Source organism: Myxocyprinus asiaticus, chromosome 3 (genome assembly GCF_019703515.2).
Source record: "Myxocyprinus asiaticus isolate MX2 ecotype Aquarium Trade chromosome 3, UBuf_Myxa_2, whole genome shotgun sequence".
Lineage (NCBI taxonomy): Eukaryota > Metazoa > Chordata > Actinopteri > Cypriniformes > Catostomidae > Myxocyprinus > Myxocyprinus asiaticus.
Window position 1 is genome coordinate 3,847,919 of NC_059346.1, and position 19,055 is coordinate 3,866,973.

The 19,055-nt window shown below is 39.1% G+C and overlaps 2 protein-coding genes across 3 annotated transcripts in view; both read right to left on the reverse strand.

The window, feature by feature from the left end:
- Positions 1 to 626, reverse strand: part of LOC127423400 (ras-specific guanine nucleotide-releasing factor RalGPS1-like) — a 210,470-nt gene extending 209,844 nt beyond the window's left edge. The window contains exon 1 of the mRNA XM_051667664.1: positions 427 to 626. The gene's annotated coding sequence lies outside the window, so the exon portion shown is untranslated. The remainder of the gene's footprint in view (positions 1 to 426) is intronic.
- A 1,321-nt stretch (positions 627 to 1,947) lies between these two features.
- Positions 1,948 to 18,557, reverse strand: LOC127423477 (zinc finger and BTB domain-containing protein 43-like). Of its 2 annotated transcripts, none has more exons than XM_051667806.1 (2): positions 18,456 to 18,557; positions 1,948 to 15,227 (listed from the first exon to the last, which is right to left on the reverse strand). In XM_051667806.1, the coding sequence occupies exon 2, from the start codon at positions 15,210 to 15,212 to the stop codon at positions 13,908 to 13,910; it is 1,305 nt and encodes a 434-aa protein (XP_051523766.1). In that variant the 5' UTR covers positions 15,213 to 15,227; positions 18,456 to 18,557; the 3' UTR covers positions 1,948 to 13,907. The 2 variants fall into 2 exon arrangements, with proteins under 2 accessions (XP_051523766.1, XP_051523776.1); XM_051667816.1 differs by having other exon boundaries at positions 18,386 to 18,520.
- Between the last annotated feature and the right edge of the window lie 498 nt (positions 18,558 to 19,055).

Sequence of the window (19,055 nt, forward strand, 5' to 3'; positions counted from 1 at the left end):
AAAATTACATATGTCTTAGAAAACATTAATAAATGCAATTAATAAATACAAATCATATTATTGTTGTTGTTGTTGATGATAAATTGGATAATATTCCTTTAGCCACACCCCCAAACATTTTAAAAGGCACAAATCAATTCAAACAATTATATGTATTGTATTAAGTTATGATATTAAATATATGAACATAAATATGTGTCGTTTACAGAAGACAGAAATGAACAAGTGCCTCTCAAGAAGATATTTTGAGGCTAGCGCGCGCAAAATGTACCAAGCAGTACGGTCACGCGCATAAGACTGTCACCTTTCACCTTTATTAACCCTTCTTAATGAATGACGTGTACAGACTGTTCCTAATCAATTCTCAATGCGCCCACTCATCCAATCACAACACCAGCGATCAAACCAAAAACAGAGCTCGCTTACCTCTTCAGTGCGATCTTGAATCAATGGGGAGACCAAACAATCATATTCTGCCACCGGTAATCCAATAAACGACCTCAGATATCCACATTATTCAGTTTATTGTGCGTCAGATTAATAATCCACAGCGTCAGGATGATCTAGTGTGTTTATAAACATGAAAATGTTTGCGACAGAAGAACACAAACATGGCACAGAGATGCACAAATGTCACACTGCCAAAAAAAACAGCGAAACAGTTCAGGGGCAGGAAGTGTCAGGTAGGTTCCTTTGATCTGATAGACATGTAGCCTGACCAATCATACGTCTCAGGCGGATATAAACCCCGCCCAGTCGTAGAGCAACAGCCAATCGTGTTGAAGCATCTGTTCAATGTGAATTTGAAGTGGACGCGCAGGTGCATCTGAGCAGCCGTGATGCTTTCGCATGCTTATTTCTCTCATATTCAATTGGTTTATAATCTTAACTAAATGCCATATTCATAAATGAAAAATTTTTTTTTCAAAGATGCTATAAAGTGAAATCACGCATTATAAGACTATATAAATAAAAAGCAATCAAGACTTTTTGTACTTATTGTGATGTTATATATGTATTATGTTTTTAGCCTGCTTATTTCTCTCATATTAATTCCATACAGCTATAATTTTAACTAAATTTCATATTAAAAAAAACAATTATAAAAATGATCTTATGATGCTAAGTGAAATCAGGCATCATAAAAGAATATTTGATTTTAAAAATTAATAAATAAACAAGTATATGTGATTTTTTTAATTATTATTATTTTTTTTTTTGTAATTTAAATTGTTTTGAATGTTGTTGTTTTTTTTTTATGTTTTTGCCTGCTTATTTCTCTCATATTTAATTTATTGCATTATAATCTTAACAAAATTTCTTATTCAAAAATAAAACATAAAAAAAAAATCTAATGATGCTATAAAGTGAAATAGGGCATCAAAAGAAACTATTTGATTAAAAAAAATTAAGACCATGTATTTATAATTTTTACAATGTATTTGTGTGATTTAGTAAAACGTAGAATTGTTCTTATTCATTTTTTATCTTCACATGCCTTATCTCTTTTTGACATATTTGATATTATATTGTATAATGTTATTGTTCCAATAAAAAAATGTACACTCTCGCATCATTTGTATAGGTTGATATTGACTAGTTAGACAGCACGTGTCCAATTGCACTAATATTGATCCCTAGTGTTGACTTATAAGCACTAATATATTATAAAACTCAGTACATTATGAAGAAATTGAGTATTTTCTGAAACAACACAACAGTGATAATATAGCACAACAAAGATTAAGGTATACACTCAAAGCAAATTACATTAAGCTGAGCTGGGGCAGTTTAAAACATAAGTTTTAAAATAAATCATTATCTTTCATTTGAGTTTTAGTCTGATTATATTACTTGAGAATGCCATCTAGTGTCTGAAAACTGGTATTAAAACATTCAAACTGAAACATTAATGGACAATTGTTCTTTGTGCAACCAAACAGGATGTCCAGTACAAATAAAACATTTATTGCTAAACACATCTCTGTACAAATCTCACAAAGTTCTTCTATAAGAAGAAAACAACAAAAGTGGAACTGAAGAATGGAGTCGTTTGGAAAGAAATGTTTTCTGATCAACAGATCGTAACATGAGAGTCCTGTTGAGGTAGTGATCAGTTCAACATTTGAAATCCTCGCCCGCTGATTAAGAAAACTGGGTCACGTAAGAATATGCTTTATATATATCTTTCCAAATGTCTTTTGAACAATATTTTGCAAGGCCATGCCAGATTTTAGATTCCTGGTTCCTGAAATAAATTACACTCAAACTATATTACAACATGTAACAAAATTATATACTATGTATAATCATATAATTTGATTAATAAAAGAATAAACAGTATAATGTATACAATAAACAAACAGCTATAAGGTAAAATCTGACCACGTTTCCATTGAAAGGCAAAACATTTATGTATTCTGTGTTTGCCAAGCTGATTGTTGCTTGTTTGTTCTGTTTGAGGCATATAGAAACGTATAAATGGCCATTAAAAAACACTATTTACACACCACAAACTAACACAATCAAAAGACAATAGCCAAAAACATGTTTTTAAAGTGTTATAGCAGCATTTAACACTTGCATGTATATAATTTAATACTCTAAGAAAAGCCCTGTTCACTTGATTTAAATCTACAATAAAATTAGCTTATATTTTGTTCTAATTAAGCATTAATTAAACCCAAATTCCATGCACCATTAGATATTCATCTGTCCACAGTTAGACAAACTGTCTATAAATGGAGATGATTTAGTACTGTGGGTACTCTCACTAGAAGTGGCCGTCCAGCCAAGATGACTCAAAGGGCACACGGCAGAATGCTCACTAATATTTGCACTATTTTGAAAACTGCAAAATACCACAGCATTTGAGGTATTGTTGAAGAGAGGTTTGCGGTTAAATTGATCACAAACAGACCATAATAATAGCAGACTTATTAAAGCCAGACATCCAACCGTCCATTCACATGCTGGATTCTTACAATAATGCATGTTTACCAAAAGTTGGCTGAGTGCTTTACAGCCCTTTCAAAAGATGGTACTTTTATATCACTTTCTTGAGCTGTTTTGATCCTTTGTTCTTTGTGAAGTAAAACAATGAAGATGTGTCCACTGTTTTACCTTATTAATGACTGACATTTACAGGTGTGTGTGTTTTCATAGTTCTCTCTTAAATCCACTTGAAATACAAAATGCATCCGGTGAATCTCACATAGCCTGTCAAGAGCATGTCCAGGTCATATTTCAACCCCACCCCAAAATATGTATTAGGGATAGGCACTTTGTCTACACGAGTACTCGTTGAGTATTCGAGGGGCAATGACATGTACATAACTGTATATATAATAACATGTCTGACAAACGTCTTTGTCTGTTGAATTGCGTCTTGTTGTTCCAGTGTATCGTCCATTCATTTTTATAGGCTGTTATAAAATAATCTGTTAACAAATGTACAAACGATTGCATAATCAAAATATAATGCATCATATTTTGTCATTATGTGAAGTTTAGCTACCTAACTCAAAGAATGGGCACAACGTGCGTCAGTCTGTTCTTCCTTCAGGTTATCATAGTAATCTTAGTAAGCGTGCACCAGTTTGTTTAGTGACAGTCTGAACCGCCTATTTTCACATCACGGTTGGCCTAACAGGAGACGCCATAAACATCGCGTTTTTAATATGCATGTTAAGCTGAAGTTCAGTTTTGAAGGCGCTGCTTTCTGTTCCATTCAGATGCGATCTGTCTAGCTGTTTGAAACACTCGCAGCGCGTTGAGTCCACTGCCACACGTGCCGGGTGTGTGTGTGTCCAAGTGTTCGCTCCTGTGGGAAAGCTGCAATGCTCCGTATTGTTGTTGCTGTGATGATTCATGAAGCATTCCATTGCACTCGGAGAGTCGGAATTTCCACCTTTCAAATGGGGAAAGTGCAACATAATGACACTTTATGTCGGACTTCTAATTTGGAAACTGATGCGGAAATCTTCAACTCCCATTTAGTCGAGATGCAGTTACGTCACTTAGGGCAGGGAGGTTTTCAGTCAGTAACAAACATTCACGTTTATTGAATAATATCCATTAACGAGTCAAAGTTCTTACATGAAATGATAATAAAGCGTGTTTAGCAAACGTTTTGCCGAGACAAGTGTTCAAAACACGGTTAACTACACTCTTTTGATTATCGTAACGATAGCAGTGCAGCGTCGTATATCAATTTGGTTGCTATGAGACGTCTCTGACAATCAATGTACCTCTCAAAATCACAACGTAATCAATCTCAAAATTAACTTTGACACGTTTGTGTTTAGTTGTCAGGTAATTGTCACTGAATTTCGAATTAAGTGAAAAGTCACATCATGCGTGATCACCATCGATCATCGTTTTCATGATTGATCATTGCTGCCACGTACGAGTACTCATGCCCATCCCTAATACATAAATATATATATACACACACACACACACACACAGGTGGCCAAAAGTTTGGAATAATGGACAGATTTTGCACTTCTGGAAAGAAATTGGTACTTTTATTCACCAAAGTGGCATTCAACTGATCACAATGTATAGTCAGGACATTAATAACATGAAAAATTACTATTACAATTTGAAAAAAAATGTTCAGAACTTCTTAAACTACTTCAAAGAGTTCTCATCAAAAAATCCTCCACGTGCAGCAATGACAGCTTTGCAGATCCTTGTTATTCTAGCTGTCAGTTTGTCCAGATACTCAGGTGACATTTCACCCCACACTTCCTGTAGCACATGCCATAGATGTGACTGTCTTGTCGGGCACTTCTCACGCACCTTACAGTCTAGCTGATCCCACAAAAGCTCAATGGGGTTAAGATCCAGAACACTCTTTTCCAATTATCTGTTGTCCAATGTCTGTGTTTCTTTGCCCACTCTAACCTTTTCTTTTTGTTTTTCTGTTTCAAAAGTGGCTTTTTCTTTGCAATTCTTCCCATAAGTCCTGCACCCCTGAGTCTTCTCTTTACTGTTGTACATGAAACTGGTGTTGAGCGGGTAGAATTCAATGAAGCTGTCAGCTGAGGACATGTGAGGCGTCTATTTCTCAAACTAGAGACTCTGATGTACTTATCCTCTTGATTAGTTGTACATCTGGTCTTCCACATCTCTTTCTGTTCTTGTTAGAGCCAGCTGTCCTTTGTCTTTGAAGACTGTAGTGTACACCTTTGTATGAAATCTTCAGTTTTTTGGCAATTTCAAGCATTGTATAGCCTTCATTCCTCAAAACAATGATTGACTGATGAGTTTCTAGAGAAAGCTGTTTCTTTTTTGCCATTTTTGACCTAATATTGACCTTAAGACATGCCAGTCTATTGCATACTGTGGCAACTCAAAAACAAACACAAAGACAATGTTAAGCTTCATTTAATGAATCAAATATCTTTCAGCTGTGTTTGATATAATGGCAAGTGATTTTCTAGCACCAAATGATCAATTTATCATGATTACTCAAGGATAAGGTGTTGGAGTGATGGCTGCTGTCTAGATTTGATCAAAAATGACTTTTTTATAATAGTGATGGTGCTGTTTTTTACATCAGTAATGTCCTGACTATACTTTGTGATCAGTTGAATGCCACTTTGGTGAATTAAAGTACCAAAGTTCCTTCAGAAGCAACAAAATTTGTACATTATTCCAAACTTTTGGCTGCCAGTGTGTGTGTGTGTGTGTATATATATATATATATATATATATATATATATATATATATAAATTTTTGCAAAATAAATAAAGCCTATCACTAAGGCCATTTTTTGCATTGTAACATTATTTTCATGATAATTCAGCACATTTCTTCCACCCCAAATTCTCATTACCATAATGCAAAAAAATCTCTTTTTCATTACTGTAATGCAAAAAAATGACATTATAAAGGCAATACTTTAAGATAATTTTAATTAAAAAATAATAATAATTGTGTCCAGACAGGATTATTCTCTTTACTGTATTTCTCTAATGAGAATCTAATAAGAATGAGTTCATTAAATAAAAAATTATTACATGGAAACAACAATATTTAAATAGCAAATCTGAGCAAAGTCTACTTGCACCTAGTTATCTAAAGATCATTCTATATGAACACCAAGTGAACTTTATTGCACAAGTTTTGGAGACCCCATTACTCAATTTAATGAAGGGAATAAGTTTACTCAATCAATTGATTAAAGTCAACTTATTATGGTTTTCAGTGTAAGCTTAATTTTCTCTATGAAAAATTACATTTCTTATTTTTGTCTTTTCATTTTGGGGTCAAATATGACGCAGACATGGTTTCTTGAGATTCAGTAATATATATATATATATAATTATGGCACATTAAAAATATTTTTCGGTGACAAAAAGAGCATCACATGCAAGAACTTCATCAATATTGTTTGCAGAAGAAGCTGAAAATGTCAATGCCATTTATGCAACACTACACAGGATTGTATTTTACTTTTTCTCTTATTTTCAAAATCCTCCTAATAAATCTGTTGGCTTTTAGAGCATTAAATGGATTAAAAATGGCTTAGCAGTTTCATGGCTGAAATAATCGGTGTTCTCAGTGAAATCCTATAAACACACTAGCCACAGTTGAGCAACCAAATGATAGACATCTGCAAATGTGTTAGTGCCAACAACTCAATCAAAGGCAAAATAAACCCTCCAAATAAATCCTGCATAATGCTGCATTGCGGTATATTTCTATATGCGTAAGACAATTATACTTAAAATTTGAACTCTGAAGCGCTTAGCGAGTGTTAAAACATGAATAATAAGACTTCATCCGAAGCTTTTCTGGGAGATTTAAACCATGTGGTAGAGTATTTATACACTAATCACATCTCAGACATTAGAATGACATTAAAGTCAACATGAAATGGCATTCACAACCCAATTTCAATCTGTAATGTGTGATACTCCTAAGAACAAAAGCAGTGATTTTATTCTACAAATTGAGTGAATCATGAAAAGTGGGTGTGTCATATCGGAATGAAGTGAACATGAGATTACAGTCTACTACTGTATTCCTCACTCAAACAAATAGCTCTTTGGCTGCATTTGGTTCAATCGTGGACAGTGGCTCCATGTGTTTGAAATGAGTTTTTTAACTTAAAATTACAATTAGAGGAGGTAGACCGATATATCGGTTTTACAGTTTAATCTGTGCTAATATATAGTTGCTTTTTGGAACTATCGGTTATCTGCAAAAATCTGTCAAAAGTTGCGATAGTTTATCATAATTTATTCATTTCAAAATAAGAATCCCCAGTGTGTTTCGGGCTTGTTTATACTCAAAAGTCCTGCGTTATGAACAAAATGTTATTTTTTTCTAGTTACTTTTAGGATTTTGGTTGAACAAAAAACTGCATCTGGGATTTTATTCATTTCAGACTCTTTGTCTTTGCCCGCCATAATAAAGAAAGAATACGATTTTTTTTACATTCTATAAATCAATTTGAAAAACTATCAGCTGATTAATTAGTTATTGGCCTTTCCTACCACTTTAGTTATCAGTATCTGCAAAATCCACTATCGGTCAACCTCTAATTACTATGTAATCTTAACATAAACACTTTGTGTAGAAAGAACCTAGTTGAATTGGGTAAACCCAACAAAATTAGACGTGTCAATGTAACTCAAATAAATGTATTTTATTTCTTTATGTACTAACTAGTGAAAGTGAATGTTAGCATGCTAAATACATGCAATGGTTAGCACAGCATTTGCTCAACAAAGCGAGCATTCAATTTCATGTGCGACATCTACCTGTCATCATCGTTAGCTCAAGCTCCACTTTTCCTCATTATGGTAACCCCAAAACTCCAATATAACAGAAACTCTTCTAAATCTCAACATAATAAAAACATTACACACTAACAAGTATCCCCCTTTATATACATCTCGCACAAAAACACATAAAATAAAACTTAATTTTAGCATTTACTATCAAGTCCCATGAAAAGCATGCTGGTAAATGGAAATCCCCTGCCGAGTTTAATTAATGCTACATGAACACCACAAAAAGTATTCATGTAGTCCAAACTCAAGTGGCTTAAGTAAACTTTTACAAATGTTAATGGATAGAATCCAATGAAATCAAGTTGTGACCAAATGTTCTAGAATTATGTTGCTTTAGTTCATTTTAATTAAAGGGATAGTTCACCCACAAATGAAAATTCTCTCATCTTTTACTCACCCTCATGCCATCCCAGATGTATATGACTTCCTTTCTTCAGCAGAACACATTTGTAGAAAAATATCTCAGCTCAGTAGGTCCTTGTAATGGAAGTGGATGGTAACATGATTTTAACAATAAGCATTAACGTCATCCATACGAATCCAGTGGTTAAATTAATGTCTTATAAAGCGATACGATCGCTTTTGGTGTGAAAAAGATCAATATTTACATACTATTTAACAATAAATAATCGCTTCTGTTAAGCAGCGGTATGCGTTCACAAGAGGGCTGAGGTCTATCGTGTGATGTACTGGCGTTGGCATGTTCACATGAGAAGTGACACACCTGGAAGAGCAGTGCTGTTTACAACTGAGTAAGAGGAACACTGTACAGACCAAACGCAGTAAACAAATTGAAGCAAATTTAAACAAAGATGTCAGATTTAGCAGGAGAAAAAGAGATTTTGCACAGTTTTTGCACAGCCATATTTATTTGAACCTGGGTACTCTGACCAGGAGCACAGGTAGATGGAGGAGGCTCGACCAACAGCAGCACAACAACAAGCTTTAGAGAGACAGAGAGCTCAGGAGACGTGGTGGTGTACATGTAGGCAAAGCCATGCAATGCCAACAGAGGTAGAGAGCATCTGCTGCAATGAATGGAACGTTGCCATGCCATAGCTGGAAAGACTGCATGACCTCAGCCCTCTCGTGTACGATTTATGATTTATAGTTAAAAAGTACTTAAATATTGATCTTTTTTGCACCAAAAGCGATCGTATCGCTTTATAAAGACATTTATTTAACCACTGGAGTCGTATGGATGATGTTAATGCTGATTGTCTGTGCTTTTTGGAGCATCAAGCGCTCTTCCAGTCTCAAGCAGAGGACCGGCAGGTACTACGGAGCTTGGTACACCAGGAGGGGTCTTCAGCCATGACCCCGGACCCACCTATGGCCATGCCACATGTCACGCTTTGCAAGATGGGACCTCAAGATGACCCAGAGGCATTCGTCGAGCTCCTCTAGCGGATGGCTGACGCATGGAAGTGGCCGAGGTCCCAGTGGGCGGCCCGCATACTGCCACTGTTGTCCAGGGAAGCCCAACTCGTGGCCCAACAACTTCCTACTGCCAACCTCCTGGTGTATGAGGACTTGAAGAAGGCCATCCTGCAATGGGTTGGCCATAGCCCAGAACAACATCAGCAGCACATACACTCGTGGATGCTTTGCGAGCACGGCCACCTGTTCGCATTCGTCCAACAGCTGCCGAAGGTGGCTGCTGGTTGAAGAACGTGACAGAGTGAGTGCTCGATCTGGTGTTACTGGAGCAGTTCATCGCCCGGCTACCGAAAGGAACGGCAGAGTGGGTCCAGTGCCACCGTTCAGCGTTGCTGGATGAGGCGGCCCAGCTAAATGAGGACCATATGGCGGCGTATTCGGTGTCCGGCGAGCCCTATTTTCTCTCTCTCTCTCTCTCTTTCTCTCTCTCTCCTCCCTCCCCCTCTCCTTCCCCTTGTCCTGTTCCTATTCCCCGCAAACTGGGAATTCCTACCCCAAAAACATTTCCTTAGTCCCGTGAACCGTTCAACCCACAAGTTTTCCCTAACCCTCTCCGCTCTCCCCCACAGGTTGGTGAATCCGCTGCCATGGATGTGGGCGTGAAGTCTGGGCCAGTCTGCTGGAGCTGCAGGTAGCATGGCCATTTCCAGGACCGATGTCCAACGATGGAGGTGGAGACATTGGTCCGTGTCTCCGACATGCCACAGGCTGCCCCCGATCAAGCAGGAGTGTACCAGATACCTGTGAGTATTAAGGGGAGTACATATCAAGCCTTGGTGGATTCAGGTTGTAATCAAACCTCCCTTCACCAAAGCTTGGTTCAATCCGAGGCTTTGGATACAAGACAGTGGGTAAAGGTAAGGTGTGTGCATGGGGATATTCATGATTACCCCTTAGTGCCCATCACTATTCAATTCAAAGTGCAAAAGCATAGACTAGAGGCGGCGGTTCCTCCCTGCATCACCCATCCACTAATTTTGGGTATGAATTGGCTGGAATTTACAACTTTGTTGAGGGGAATTTATGTGGATGTGTCCTGTAACAAAGTGTATTGTGTGTGGGGTGGGATTCACTGGCTGGGGAGGCGGTACTGGGGCCATCTACATTAGCTCCACATCAGGATGATGCAAGGGAGTGTGCAGGGGATTCCCCTATGGAGCAGATGTGAGACAAGACCCTTAGGCACGCCTTTGATCAAGTGAATGTGATTGATGGTCAATGCCAATGTTGGTTCTGGTGAACTGCGTAAAGCGATACCTCTGTGCAACATCTCAGCACGTAGTGTAGCAGAGGCACTCTTCAGAATAATCTCCCAAATGGGGATTCAGAAAGAAATCCTCACTGATCTGGGCACGACGTTTATATCACGTACACTACGCAAACTGTATGAATTATTGGGGACCAGCGTTTACCACCCCCAAATAGACGGCTTGGTCAAACGATTTAATCAGAGACTAAAGAATCATGCACGAAGACGCTCGAAATTGGGACAAATGGCTCGAGCCCCTATTATCTGCAAGGTCCTACAAGCCTCCACAGGGTTCTCCCCAGTTGATTATTGTACGGGCGTCGACCATGTGGAGTGCTCGACGTTCTATGGGAAAAATGGGAGGAGGGACCTTCAAACAGCAAAAACAAAATTCAATACGTTCTTGACCTGAGAGCAAAACTTCACACACTAGGGCTCAAGAACGTCAAAGCCGGCTGTATAATAGGGGTACTCAGCTATGGAAATTTGCACCGGGAGATAAAGTCCTTGTATTGCTCCCCACATCGAGCTCTAAATTACTCGCCAAGTGGCAAGGGCCCTTTGAGGTCAATCTCCTAAAACCATGGAGAGAGGCGGACCCCATGATGTTGGCGATGGTGGTTCTGGAGAGGGAGGAGCTTGGACCGGAGGTGAACTTAAAAGCCACTGATCGAATCACTTGCAGAGACCACCTCTCACCGATACAATTCACGGAGGTTGCCAGGTTGCAAGGAGAATTCTCCGATGTGTTCTCACCTCTTCCCGATCATCTGAATCTAATAGAGCACCATATCGAAATGACCCCAGGGGTAGTGGTACGCAGTCATGCCTACCAATTACCTGAGCACAAAAAAAAAGGGATTCGGGAGGAGGCCATGTTAAAGGCCATGTTAGATATGGGAGTAACAGAAAAATCCCACAGTGACTGGGCCAGCCCGGTGGTGTTGGTTCCAAAGAGTGATGGTTCTTTCCGGTTCTGTGTGGATTATAGAAAAGTCAATGCTGTGTCTAAATCTGATGCGTACCCAATGCCTTGGATTGATGAACTGCTCAATCGGTTAGGCGCGGCTCCCTTTTATTCGAAACTGGATTTAACATAGGGATATTGGCAGATCCCCTTAACTCCCACATCCCGTGAAAAGATGGCATTTTCAACACCGTTCGGATTACAACAATTCGTGACACTTCTGTTCGGTTTGTTTCAGGTCCCTGGCTACGTTTCAGCGGCTCATGGACAGAATCCTCAGACCACACGGTGCTGCCCATCTGGATGACATCATCATTTTCAGTAATGACTGGCAGCGGCACCTGCAGCATCTGAGGGCTGTCCTGAGATCGTTGAGATGGGCGGGACTCATGGCAAACCCAAAGAAGTGCGCAATTGGGTGGGTGGAAGTACGGTATCTGGGCTTCAACTTGGGTCATGGGCAGGTGCTGCCCCAAATTGATAAAACGATTTGAGACTAGTGACCAAAAAGGAGGTGAGACAGTTCCGGGGGCTGGATGGCTATTATCGCAGGTTTGTGCCTAATTATTCGACCATCACCAGCCCGCTGACAGATCTGACTAAAAAGCGTGCACCAGATCCAGTCCAGTGGATGGAGCCGTGTCAGCAGGCGTTCACGCTGGTGAAAGTTGCGCTTTGTGGCAGGCCGTTATTGTTTGGACCACGCCCCGCTCCAGTGGCTCCATTGCATGAAGGATACCAATGCACGGATCACCCGTTGGTATCTAGTTCTCCAGCCTTTTAAGTTCGAGGTGGTCCACAGGCAGGGGGCGCAGATGGCTGTTGCAGATTTCCTCTCCAGAAATTGGGGGTGGGATGGGGGGGAGAGAGTTAGTGACAGGCCGGGTGGCTCCCCGGCCTGAGTCAGGCGATTGGGGTATGTGGTGATGTGGACGTGGCCGAGCGACATCTGTGGATAGCGAGGCCGGGAGAGGAAGAACGGTAAGGATTGACACCTGTGGGAAATCACCTCTTACAGCTGTTTTGTGTTGTGTTTGTTTGCAGTGAGAGCTGGAGAGGGATAAAAGGGCAATCCAAACCGCCGGAGCAGAGAGAGAGAGACACACGCAGCAGAGTCTTGTGTGTGTGTTGCTGAAAAGCAAACAGAGTGTTTTAGACAAAAAAGCGTTTGCAATAAAAAGCTTACGTTGATTGTTTACCTGGCTCCCGCTTCCTCCTTCACAAAGTAGCAAGAAATCTATGAGATATGTTTCAATTTTTCTTCAACCGAAGAAAGGAAATCATATACATCTGGGATGGCATGAAGTGAGTAAATGGTAAGAGAATTTTCATTTTTGGGTGAACTATTCCTTTTAGTTCATTTAAAAAGACGCAAAAATCCTTTTTTGTGTGTGTGTGTGTGTGTGTGTGTGTGTGTGTGTGTGTGTGCTGAAACACCACCAGCACACGAATTTGAGGTGGCTTTCTGGAGACTGAAGGTCAAAGTTCACCAAAGTTCACATTTCTTTTTCAAATCCATTGTTACTTGCTATTATTGCAGTTACTTTTATAACATTAATGTTAACCTGAATTAAATTACTCTGTTAACTAGCAAGAATTTAGAAAAGCTGTATTAACTACAAATAATACAGCCAAAAAATAAAAAGCTATTTGGCAATTGGATAACATTATTTTCCGTCTAGGTGATGTCAGCCAAAATTGAAAGTTGTTTTAGAGGCAGAGCCTTTTTTGTGTTACAGTTTTTACATTAGAGTTATGACATTTGAAAATAGTATGCCCTGATGAACTGTGCACAATAAAGTAAAAAAGATCAATTTTGCTTTCATGTTGACTTTAAACCATCCCATCAGGAGAAACTATGGCTGCGTCCGAATATGCATACTTCTCTACTACTGTATAGTATGCCAAAAACAGTATGGCAATGGAGTAGGGTGTCCGAATCCTCATAAAACAGTGGGTGAGAAATACCTGGATGCACAGTAGTAGGTTTGAGGCCACTGACACCATATTCAAAACTCTGAATTTAAAAAACGTGGAGAACCACAAGTTGGGAGGATATTTTCAACTGTAAGTGCTATTTACCAAGAAAGTTGTGGTTCAATTCCTTGTGGTTAAATTGTACTTGTTTAACAAGACCAGACTTAATTATTTTCATGTTGGTTGTTACTATATATTCGGTTCACGGGACAATGCCCACATTCCCGGAAATTTTAAGATTCTCACCTGCATACTTAAAGAACATATTTTTTCACCAGCCAAGAAGTACGTTCTTCATCAAATGCAGTGCATATTCTGACAGTACGTGATTTCAGACGCAGCCTATGTGTTTTCTGAAGTACACCTGGACAAATTCTCCCAAACTGAGGTGCTTATTTTCAATAGAAACGAAATGTTTGGCATTCTGGCAATGACAGCCTCTCATGTGTTCTTACAATGTTCCTACAAGGAGGCGGGTTCCACTCTGACCCGTCGTTTCTGATGAGCCCTTGCGCACGTGGAGGTATGGCGGTTGAAGCTGTCTCGCCACATGAAACGTTTTGCGCACAGGCTGCACTCATACGGTTTAATGCCTGAGTGGATCTTCATGTGGCCCACCAAGTGATGCTTCATCTTGAAACTTTTGCCACAAACAGCACAGCCGAACGGCCGTAAACCCAGGTGCATACTCATGTGGCGGTCTCGCTGGCTTTTGTGCGTGAAGCTCTTGCCGCATTGGCACGGATAGAGCTTATAAACTACAGAGGCAAACCCAGAGTGAGACATTTGCTCCTTTAGGCCACTGTCACCATGGGCCGATGCCTCCTCGTCTTTAGCAACATCCGTAACTCCATCTAGTTGCTGCTTATTTTTGGATGTCGAGTTGGTGATCTCGTCCGCAGCTTGCGAAATGCTCTCCATGGAGGTTCCGTAGAAGTCCAAGGGCTCTTCATAGGAGCAACCTCTATCCAGGCACTCAAGACGTTTCACTAGTTTCTCATCAAAACAATCATCAGCGATGTTTGGAGTGGGACAGTTCTGGTCCGTATCAGCTACTACGGTGGACTCATCGCGAAACAGGCCACTACAGGGTTCTCGGTTTGTCCTCTCTGCTTTCACATGCACCTTTTTCCTGTGTACCATAATGCTTGGTGGCACACAGGCAGGTCTTAAACACTGATTCTCCATAGCATCCAATCCATTCTCCCTGCATGGATCTTCCGGAGGAGAGCAGCTGGCACTTTGTAAAGTAGGAATTGAAATCCCGTCTTCAACTAGATCTATTTCTTTACCTGCAGTCTGACCAGCATCCTCGTTATCCATGCCATAATCATCCACTTTTGGAGATGTTCCATATTCAAAATGCCCACCACATTTGCTTTTCTTACGTCTCACCTCTAGAAGCTCAGTGCATTTGTCAACCACGTGCCACATTTGCAGGAAGCTGGCAGCAGTGAGGAAGGCCACCACCTCACCGGATGGCACTGAGAGTGCTCCCGTGTAGCAGGATAAGAGTAGCTGCTCGAAGACGCCAGGATGCATGACATCTGGCAAAACCACACGGACGCTGTTCTTCAGCAGCACCTGATCACAGAAGTATGGCGAGCTGGCGGCCAGCACGGCACGGTGAGCCCGGAAACGATGGCCACCTATGGCCACAATGAGGTCACACAGTTGACCCCTCTGACGCTGCTGGTTCAGTTTCTTTAACAGGGAGCAGGAAAAGTCAGGGAACTCCACATGGAAGGAGTTTGTCTCTGTCTCCATTGTTACCTAAATGTTCTAGAAAAAAGACAGAATAGCTTAACGTTTAAAAATCAGCTACAGTAGTGGCTCTCTGGTAACTGGTGGGTCATAACTAGGGATGTCCCAATACCGAAACTGGTCCAACACATGCTCATGTACTTGTACTCGTGCTTGGAAAATGCTCCGATACCAAAAATCGATACTACCTGACATACAAATATTATTACATAAACATTCAGCACACTAAATAAAATCACATGTGATTATTAAACTGCAAAGGCTGTGATTTAATAAGTTAAATATAAAGTTTGTATGTGCTGCGCGCTTCAAATGTGAGTGCTTGTGAATGTGTGGAGCCGGTGTTGTGCTGACATAAAACACAAAGTGATTATACTTTGTAGAGCTCTTTGACTCATACACGAAAAACACCATCATGAGCATCGAGCACTCTGTTTGTAGCAGATGACAGCTGTGTTGATGTGGGCGTGGCCAAACGATGTCTTTGGAGAGTGAGTCTGGGAGAGGAAGAATGGTAAGGATTGACACCTGTGGAAAATGATCTCTAACAGCTGTTATGTGTTACAGTGAGAGCTGGAGAGGGATAAAAGGGTAGTCCAGACCGCCAGAGGAGCGAGAGAGAGACGCACGCAGCCGAGTTCGTGTTGTGCGTGTAATCATTTATGTTGTGCTGAAAAGCAAACCTTGTTGTGTGATACTGAAAAGTAGTAAAAATAAATACTCACATGGATTGTTTATCCGGCTCCCACTTCCTCCTAATTCCCAGCTTTCTGCACCACTGTGATAAGTCTCTTGCTCTCTTTGTGAAGGAAGAAGCGGGAGCCAGATAAACAATCCACATGAGTACTTATTTTTACTACTTTTTAGTGTCACACAACAGGGTTTGTTTTCAGCACAACATGAACTCGGCTGTGTGTGTCTCTCTCTCGCTCCTCTGGCGGTCTGGACTACCTTTTTATCCCTCTCTAGCTCTCACTGTAACACAGAACAGCTGTTAGAGATAAATTCCCACAGGTGTCAATCCTTACCGTTCTTCCTCTCCCAGCCTCACTCTCCACAGACGTCGCTCGGCCACGCCCACATCACCACAGCTGTCATCTGCTACAAACAGAGTGCTCGATGCTCATGATGGTGTTTTCCATGTATGAGTCAAAGAGCTCTACAAGGTATAATCACTTTGTGTTTTTATGTCAGCACAACACCGGCTCCACACATTCACAAGCACTCGTATTTGAAGCGCGCAGCACATACAAACTTTGTATTTAACTTATTAAATCACAGCCTTTGCAGTTTAATAATCACATGTGATTTTATGGACTACTGTATGTACTGTTATTTCCTTCTTCCTGATATATTAACAATTTCTTCATGTGCAAATAATTACTAAAATTTGATGACTAAACAGAAATCGGAAGAAACTGCTATCTACCATTTAAAATACAACATTATTTTTTTTAGATTATTTTTTACAAAGTTACATTTTTGTGTGAAATTGAGAAAATATAGTGCTAAATAAGAGTTTATTCATTTTTTAGCAATTTTATTTTTGTTATTTACTATATTCAATTGTGTGATATTTTGGCATTGTGTCGGCTACCATGCACTTTGGATATCGGTAAAAAATGGTATCGGGTAGAGGTAGACCGGTATATCGGCTTTACCGATTAATCAGTGCCACATTTTGAACTATCGGTTATCGGCAGACATCTATGCCAATAGTTGCCGATAGTTTGTTTTATTTCTCTGCGTTCCTTTGATAATTATGTTTTTAAATTGAAGCGAGGGGACGTAAAGAAAAATTTTACTCTATGGGAAACATTCCTCGTCAGCACAAACATCTTGTCTCCAACTTCATATGTTGTGAATAATAATAATAATAATAATAATAATAATAATAATAGGCTATAAAAAGCTTAATTTGGTAAATATTAAAAAGAGCATTGTAACGGAGCCGAGGCTCCATAATTCCAAAATAAGTGTCCCAGGTGTTTCAGGCTTGTTTAGTGTTAAAAGTCCCATGTTATGCATCCAATCTTATTTTTTTTCTGATTATTATTGGTTGAAAAATCAACTACATATGGGATTGTATTAATTTTGTCCACTGGCCTCTATGTCTGTGACGTCTAAGAAAATGTTGTAACATTCTATGAATTGATGTTAAAAACTATCGGCTAATTAATCGGTTATCGGACTTTTTCACCACTTTAGTAATCGGTATCGACAAAATCCACTATCGGTCGACCTCCAGTATCGGGATGTCCCTAGTCATTACCCAACGATGGGTTGCCAGTCTGTTCAGAACAGGAGGTAAAAAAAAAAAAAAAAAAAAAAATGTAAATATTAAAATGCTAATAAATGACCATTAAATTGTGCATTGACAGAATAGTAAAATATTAAAGCTTATCAACTTTTAAAATGGAGTTACACTACTTGTTGTTTATGGCTTTCCAAAATTGTCAGTTTTCCTATTCAGATTGTGTCGTTTTATGGCATTGTTGGGCCTATGCAGTTTATTTTAACTGTAATAACTTTCAATGTTGGATTTTAAGAAAATTTTACTTTTGCACAAAAAAACAATTAAACAATTTTGGTACTGGACTGGGTCACCACCACTTAAAGTGTGATGCAAAATCTAGGTCTAAAGCTACATACAAAATTAAATGTATTTACATATTAACATAAAAAATACCTGACCCTAACTACTACACATTCAGAAGGCTTTTATTATGCAAAACATCTAGCAAGGTAATAAAGTATATTTTATCTTAATAATAATAACTTATATTTCATATTTACTGTGTTACCCAACGTTTCTCCCGAAATACCATTGGTAATACAGTAAAACTGAGATAACTTAATATTAGCTAACACATCACCAAAAAAGTCATAATAAGATACTGCACAAAATAGCAGATCTATTGTCAGAGCTTCATAACAATTTTAAAGATCATATATTGATTTATTGTGGTTTAACTGTGGCAACAATAACTAGATTTAGTAACTGTGGTGTTTTGGTGGGAACTTAGAAAACTATTTACATGTTTTGAAAGATGAATCTGTCTTAATTCATATATTTAATAGAGCAGAGATCAGGCTAAACTACTATGCTGCTAGTTAGCATCTGGATATAAAGAAGATTTCCTGGATTTAAACAGGCAACAGAGACATCGCTATACCTGTAAGAGACCCGGACATAACAGCACAGACTCCTGTCTCACTGACGGCATCATAAATAGCTTGTCTTACCGTTTACTAGATCATTTTTCGGGTTTTCTGAAAACTAAACAGCCTCCTTCCTTCCTAGAGCCACGACGTAGCGCATCTCTCACGTCATCACGCAGAGGCGCGTGGCTCAGAGAGAAATGTAAACAAACACGCCCCCTTTCTACGGGTTGCCAGATTGACATTCATCGGCGCATACACTCGGTGGATTTGTTGAGGATGATTAACTATTTCTTCATTATGTCGTTATGTCCACCTTAAACCGCATGAGCTCAAAGAATCACACAAAGTTTAGTCTATCACTCGACTGTAAACAGTGTTGGGTGTAATGCATTACTAAGTAATTAATGACTGTAATTAAATTACTTTTTCATTGAAAAAAGTAACTTAAGGGATTACTCTTCATTTTTAAGTAATTTAATTACAGTTTTTTCTGATGTAACTGTGTTAAATACTGTATAGACTATAGAGAAATTCTATGTAAAACAATAGTGAATTTAAAATCGAAATTTAACATCTAATGTTAAAATATACGTTTTCTAATTGAACGCTGCCCCCTTAAATTTTTTGGCCAGTTCATGAATAATTTATTTGATTTTATATGAATTATTTGAAAGAATTAAA

Excerpts from the sequence above, each read along its gene's own strand:
- LOC127423477 (XM_051667806.1), bottom strand. The coding sequence starts at position 15,212 with ATGGAGACAGAGACAAACTCCTTCCATGTGGAGTTCCCTGACTTTTCC.